A 7,622-nucleotide genomic window follows, 5' to 3' on the forward strand; every position below is an offset into this window, starting at 1 on the left:
ATGAAGGGCCTAGCTTGGACAAGAAGGATGATCATTGGAGCAAGATCAAGCATGGAGATGATGGCGTGCGCAAGGGGAACAAAAACGAAGTTACAAGTGATGATTTCAGGACTTTGAAGCCACAATAATGAGTGCGTGAAGCCTTGGACAAAATATACAAGATGCCACTTCATAAATTTCGTCCAGAGGCTATTATAGGTGCTGCGTCAGCTTATTATTGGGCCAGGCCCATGTAATTTTGAAATACTTGAGTATAGGCTGTTTTTAGAGTCCGTATGTGTGGGGAAACAAGAGTTAGGGATGATTTCGGACCCCTCCTTCAAGGGCCACGAAATCCCCCCCGGCTCTTCCTCCATATATACAACTCTTAGGGCGTCGTTTAGACTTTAGGTTTTGTTTATATTAAAAGTTCGCCATAGCTGCAACTTCGCGTACTTTGTTTGTGTTCAACGACCAGACAAAGGCGTCACAGAACCCACCTTCATTAATAAAGCTTTCCTCTTTTATTCGCAATATCCAGATTGCAATCTTAGTTTCTTACTTGTTCTTTGTTTGTTCGCAGGAAATAGACCCTCATGGTCAGGTTGATTGTGCTCCGGCGTGGTCAATAATCCCTCGGAAGTTGGTTTAGCGATTGCTAAGGCGCGACGTCTTCGCACGTTCGTAGTCAGATCGTCAAAGTCGACTCCCACAGAAAACGATTGCTATCTCATCAAAACATCGGGACACCTTTGCCCCTATCACCTAAAAATTGCACTCTCTAGCTTTATTGTAACTGCAATTTTAAGTCAGTAGTAGTATAATGTTATATATGGAGTGACTTGAGAGGAGGCTGGTTAGATGTCGATCAAAAAACTTTGAGACGATACTGATCCGGTTTGACAATAATTTTAGGAAAATTGTGATTTAATTTTCTTTTTTAGGCGTGCACTATTGTGGTCATGTACATATTTTATACGTGTCTATACAGAATGCACATACCATCCCTGGAGTCTGTGCCGATGATTGTAGTAGGGATGACGGAGAACACCTCGAGAGCATTGATTACAGGTGGCAGTGTTGAGTTGGGTGCGGCGATGATGGAGACGTACTCGCTCTTCCGAGAGGGCAAGCTATTGTAAGTGGCGCTGCCATAGAGGTACTTGGGTGTGAAGCCGTTTGGGTGCCATGGCTCGCCGATGATGCTGACGAAGAACTCACGCATGCAGTTGCTTGAGAGGAGCTGCAGCTCGGAGAAGTGCATGATGGCGATATACCCTGGCGATGGGTCGCTGGACTGCGCCACGGGATCCCGTTCCGCCGCGGCATGATTGCCGTTTGCATCACCGTAGTCGGCACTTCGAATAAGTCGCCTTCTTCGTGTTGCACCGTGTTCGTCGTTGTTATCTCGGTCCAGGTTGCCGAGTTGACCCGAGGGACCCATATTCTATCGTGTGGGTCGTCCGGATACCTGATCAATTGTGTCACGTAGGGTTAGTGCCATTGAAGAAATGAAAACTTAGAGGAAAACAATGGATGTTCAAAATGGAGGCCAAGCTAGTCCACATACCCTGGGTGGACAGGAAATTTGAAAGAAAAAAAATCAATAATTTTCTATTTTGTTACAACAAACATGTTGTGCCTTAACTGCATGCGATCTTTTTGGAAGAAATGGCATATTTTGATCTAGGCAAAAAAAAACAAGAAAGATTATTTTTTCCTTTTTCTCCAGATCACAAAATACGTCTTTTCTTCATTACAATTTGTACGCAGAGTTGCAGATAGAAGACATGAACATGTTTATTTCCCACAACCTTTATTATATTGTTTTGATTTTTGTTACTGGTTTCTCAAATTTGTTGTTCACCCGGGAACATATGCTTGGGAGGCAAAAACCGGAGAAAAACTTTGATTGGTATCTGATTCACCTGATGACATTGTTTTCGCTAGTTGGGCCGAAGTTGAGCCTGGACGAGAGGACGAGGCCCTGCGTCGTGGTTGCCTGCGGGTAGAGTGTCCTGTGCAGCAGCCTGAGCTCCAGGCTAGAGATGAAGGGCGTCCCGGCGCCGGTGTTCACCAGGCAGACGTGCAAGAAGTCGTCCGGCACCACAATAATAACCTCTGTGGACACCATCCCTTCCGGGCCCGTGATGTTTACCGTCGTCCACAGGTTGACGCCAACATAGAGGTCAAACACGGGTGGCCTGTCAAGGCCGTCGTAGTTTCCATACATGAACTTGGCTCGGACGAGGTACTTGAGACCGGACATGAGAGAGAGGAGCGTGTAGCAATTGCGCGGGCCAGTGGCGAAGCTTCGCAGATTGTGCCAGCTCCTGCCGGTTGACGGGGTTAAATACTCGGCCGAGATGTTGTGGTTGGTGCCGGTGTCGGTGAAGCCGGCATCTGGAGTATAGGGGAGTTTGGTGGTGTCTTCCACGTAGCTCGTCTTGCCTGGAAGACCGCAATCTATGCTTATGAACCCTTCAGTACAAACAACATGCGATGAATCCATCAATCACGCACAGACACAACGTGTACACAGTTCGACTGTGCATGCCTACGATCCATACGTTGCAAAAGAAAATGAAAATTTTCCGCAGCAAGAAATGTAAGAGAATGTAAAATTGTGTTGTGAACATGGGATCAATATTAGAAAATACCGTTGCTGTCAGGCTGGGCGCGAGCTTGGAGTACGCCACCCGCCGCACCGGCGAGGCAGATAAGCAGTAGCCACCGTGTTGGCGCCATTGTTCGGGGCGTTGATCGCTCCATTGCACAAACAAGCCGGCAATGCAGCACAATATATATGTTCGCTACCAGTTCGTGTAAAGGTAGGATAGAGATAGTATATATTTGATTCTAGGTGCTCCATCCATGTCTCGTTCACTGGGCCTACTTGTCGTAAACCGTCACTTGTACGGTTGTGTAAGGCCGGAAGTTGACTTGCCTGCCTATGAACTTGTCATCGTCCTTGCTCTTCTCACACTATTATAAGCACGAGTTGGGGGGCTGGTTCGGTAGCTCTTCTGACTTTATAGCTCTGGAACTGGCCGACGGAGATTGTGCATATGTACCTTATTTGGGAACTCCAATTCCATAGGTTTACCCTCGATCGCCTAATATAAACAAAGATGTGGTGATAGAAACATGGCAACTGACACCGCCAGAAGCTCCTTCACCCTTCGTCTAAAAGCTAACCAAGTTGAAATGAGCGAAATACAAGTTGAGTATCACGTGCGATTCATGGCGGTGAAAACTCCAGATTCTTCCACATGTCTGCCTCACAACGGATGCGTAAGAACAAGATCTTCTCCCTCACCTGAGACGGCTCGGTTTTTACCTCACACCAACAAAAAGCTGACATCTTGCGAGAGTTCTTTGTTACGTTAATCGGCTCTACTACCTCCACAACCTGCCCATTTGACCTAGAATCGATCTATCCTCACCCCGTGCTTGGGCTCCATGCTCTTGATGCACATTTCACTGAAGAAGAGATCAAACATGCCTTCTTTCAAATGAAAACACAAGCAAGCCCTGGCCCCGATGGTTTTGGCCCGTCCTTCTATAAAACTTTCTGGCCCTCTATCAAACAGGAAATTTTCTCCTTCTTCGCACAGTTCCACCAGGGTGTTGCAGATACGGAGCGTCTAAACCGTGCCCACATTGCCCTCCTCCCAAAATCTACCTCTGCAACCTCACCTGATGCCTTCAGGCCCATATCCATGCAAAACTGCCCGGTCAAAGCCATTGCCAAGGTTCTCACATCGCGACTTCAACCCTTCATCCCACTTCTAGTACACGGTAATCAAACTTTCATTCCTAGGAGGAACATTGCCGAAAACTATGTCTTTGCAACAGATCTCATCAGCTCTTGCCACTCTCGCAAACGCCCCACCATGACCTTCAAACTTGACTTCAGGAAAGCCTTCGACTCGGTTGCCTAGAACGCCCTAGACAAAATCCTGGATGTCCGTGGCTTCTCCCAAACTTTTCGTAACTGGATTCAGAATATGCTCAACACTGGCAAGACTACCATCCTCCTAAACGGCATCCCAGGTCGATGGATTCCATGTAAGAATGGACTGCGCCAGGGAGACCCGGCCTCCCCCTACCTTTTCCTAATTGTTGCTGATCTGCTCCAACAACTTATCCTTCAAAACCCTGATCCTAATCTTCACCATCCCATCTTCACCCACCTGCCCCCTACCATTCTTCAATACGCTGACGACATGTTGATCGTTGTTGCTGCCTCACCCAACACTTCTGCCACACTCAAGAATATACTCCAGCACTTTGCCCAGGCTACTGGCCTCACCATAAACTTCTCAAAAACCACCCTAGCAACCCTGCATACAAATGAAACCCTAGCTGCCAGCATTGCCCTTGCCATGGATTGCACGCGTGCCTCCCTTCTTCAAACCTACCTCGGCCTCCCCCTCGCCCGACCAAGCCACCATCCAATGCATTCGCCCTGCTGATTGAACGTACTCGCAAACTTCTCACCGGCTGGCGAGCAAAGCTACTAGACAGGGGCGATCGCCTCATAATCATCTCCGCAGTCCTCGACTCCATTCTTACGTACTTTATGTCTATCTTTCGAATCCCCAAGAAAACCCTAAAGCTCATTGATTCCCTGAGAAGATCTTTTTCTTTGGGCTGGTGAGGACGCCTGCTCGGGAGCTAAATGCCTGATTGCGTGGAAAAATGTGTGTACGCCAAAAAAATTCGGTGGTTTAGGGTTGAAGAACCTATAGGTTCAAAATAACTGTCTACTAATGAAGTTTGCTGTCAAAGCTCTATCATCCACAGAATCACCATGGCTAGACTGGCTAGAGCTACAACATCCCAATGCCCTAGTTTCTTCGGGAACCCAAACATCCTTTCTATGCCGCAACGATTTCGCAACAAATCCCAACCCTACAATCAATCTCCTTCATTTTGACAAACAGTGGAACACATACATATTTCTGGTTAGATACCTGGCTCACCCCAAAACCCCTAGCTACCACCTACCCACACCTCTTCTCACACTCAACACAAAAGCTGGTAAAAGTGGCTAACATCTTGCGTTTCGGCATTGAAACAAACCTCCGTAATCGTCTCTCTCTCACAGCAGAAACAAAGCTGGTTTCGCTTTTGGCTATTTTGCAGGACTTCGTGCCATCGCTAGAAGAAGATCAACGGTTCCTCCTTCCGGGTCATGCCTTCTCCACCAAGCAGGCCTACGACACCATCATGGCTAGGCCAGAAACGGACCTCAATGCACCACTCATCTGGAACACCAAGGCTCCTCGTAAGACAAAAATCTTCGCTTGGCTTCTTTTCAAAGATCGCCTAAGCACCGCCGTCAATCTTGCCCACAAGAATATAATCTCCTCCGACTTATGCACACGGTGTGCTATGCTACCCGAAGACTCCACTCACCTCTTCATCACATGCCCCCTTGCCAACAGAATTTGGCAACGAATGGGTGTTCTGCCACACGAAGCTGACCTTAATGAACTTTGGGATGCTCCACTACCTCAACACCTGCCCAAAAATGCATGGCCCCTAGTCCTCCTCGCGCTACTCTCAAATATTTGGGCAGCGCGAAATGACATGCTCTTTAGGAATGTTGATCAATGTTCTGTAATAACAATTAGGAATATTCTATCGGACATGGATCTCTGGTCACACCGTCTTGTTGATACGGGTGACAAGGAGGACGTTTCCTCGTGGCGTTCCTACCTCTCTGCACGATGCATCGTGCCTATGTAATCTGGACCTGCTGTCTCTACAGCCGTTTTGAGCAATATATTCAGGTGGGGAACTCCCCCTTGTGATTCTCAAAAAAAAAGTTGAGTATACCAAACTTTATAAATTGATCAATTGGACACTTCTTTAAAACAAACTTGGAATTAATAATCTATAAACTTGATCAATTCGCTATGGGCTTATTCAATGTTACAACAAATGGGTATCAATAAGTTCGAGTTATTATCAGGATATTTATGTCTCAACATGGGTGGTGTGAACAGGCGGTGTAGCAATGGACTTTGTAATACCTCTTTTATCTTTTGTTTCTTTTGTAAGACTTGACAAAATAAGACAACTCCCTTCAAAAAAGTTTTAAAGAGTGCTTTAATTTTCTTTAACCTGCAGAGCAAGTGTGCAAAGTCCGATTACCTAAAACTACATGTTTTATAATTTTTCTTCTCTTATTTCTCTGTTGTGTGTCCATATAAACCATACTTTATTTTAAATTTTACATCAATGTGTAATACATAGAAGCTAACTGAGCGTAGCACAGATGGTTAAGTTACTCGTGGGAAATAGTCCACCAGGGTTCAAGTCCTACATGACTCGCCATTGGTGTTTGCATTTTCTTTGATTTATTTCGGACTTTTCGGTGATGTTCGTTTGTGTATGTGAGTACCTACGATTGTGTTGGGGAAAGTAGCTTGTAATTTCAGAAAATTTCCTACGATCACGCAAGATCTATCTAGAAGATGCATAGCAACGAGAGGGGAAGAGTGTGTCCATGTACCCTCGTAGACCGAAAACGGAAGCGTTAGGTTAACACAATTGATGTAGTCGAACGTCTTCGCGATCCAACCGATCAAGTACCGAACATACGACACCTCCGAGTTCTGCACACGTTCAGCTCGATGACGTCCCTCGAACTCTTGATCCACCAAAGTGTCGAGGGAGAGTTCCGTCAGCACGACGACGTGGTGACGGTGATGGTGATGTGATCCGCACAGGGCTTCGCCTAAGCACTACGTGAATATGACCGGAGGAGTAAACCGTGGAGGGAGACGCCGCACATGGCTTGGAACAATTGGTGTGTCTCCAAGGGGTACCCTGCCCACGTATATAAAGGAGGGAGAGGGAGGAAGCCGGCCCTAGGGGGCGCGCCATAAGGGGGGAGTCCTGCTAGGACTCCTAGTCCTAGTAGGATTCGCCCCCCCCCCCTCTTTTCCTTCTCATGGAGGTGGAAAGGGGGAAGGAGAGGGAGTATGATGTAGGGTGGAACCCTAGGTGGCCGATCTTTCACGAAAGGAGTGGATCCCTACGAAGAACGTGATGAACACGAGGGGAAACACGAGGGAAACACGAGGGGAACACGAGAGAAATCACTCAACCAACAAGAATACATCACACATGTGCTAGATCGATGAACACAAAGGTAAGATACAAGATCCAAATCCAACAAAGGACGATACAAGAGGTAACCGGTTCTTCTCCGTAAGGAGGTCTTGATGGGGGTCTTCTCCGTGAGGAGGTCTTGAATCCAAGGTGGATCTTCTCCGAAGAGGGGCCGCGGTCTCTCTCGTGGAGTAGATCCGATATGGATGAGCAAAGCTCTATCTCTAAATGAGCTAATCCTTTGCTAACCCTAACTAGGAGGAGGTGGGGGAGTATATATAGTCTAAGGGATGAAGGGGTACATGGGCCTCGGCCCAGATGCACTGCACGCAGGCAGGGGGGCCGGATGTCCGGGCGACGGGCCGGATGTCCGGGCCTTCCCGAGACGCCGGATGTCCGGGCACTTGGGCCGGATGTCCGGGCTGGCAGGGTCCAGCTTCTGTGATGGGGCGCCGGATTTCCGGGCTGGTGCCGGATGTCCGGGCTTGCGGGAGGGGCCGGATGTCCGGGCCGGG

At 47.7% G+C, this 7,622-nt stretch overlaps 1 protein-coding gene across 1 annotated transcript; it reads right to left on the reverse strand.

Moving 5' to 3' along the window:
• Positions 1–453: 453 nt before the first annotated feature.
• Positions 454–2,804, reverse strand: LOC141035135 (putative leucine-rich repeat receptor-like protein kinase At2g19210). The gene is made up of 3 exons (XM_073506335.1): positions 1,908–2,804; positions 1,724–1,730; positions 454–1,426 (listed from the first exon to the last, which is right to left on the reverse strand). The coding sequence occupies exons 1-3, from the start codon at positions 2,489–2,491 to the stop codon at positions 953–955; spliced, it is 1,065 nt and encodes a 354-aa protein (XP_073362436.1). The 5' UTR covers positions 2,492–2,804; the 3' UTR covers positions 454–952.
• Between the last annotated feature and the right edge of the window lie 4,818 nt (positions 2,805–7,622).

Source organism: Aegilops tauschii, unplaced genomic scaffold (assembly GCF_002575655.3).
Source record: "Aegilops tauschii subsp. strangulata cultivar AL8/78 unplaced genomic scaffold, Aet v6.0 ptg000871l_obj, whole genome shotgun sequence".
NCBI classification, from domain to species: Eukaryota; Viridiplantae; Streptophyta; class Magnoliopsida; order Poales; family Poaceae; genus Aegilops; species Aegilops tauschii.

What these genes read in the sequence shown, in the direction of transcription:
- LOC141035135 (XM_073506335.1), bottom strand. Translation starts at nt 2,491, where the DNA reads ATGGATTCATCGCATGTTGTTTGTACTGAAGGGTTCATAAGCATAGAT.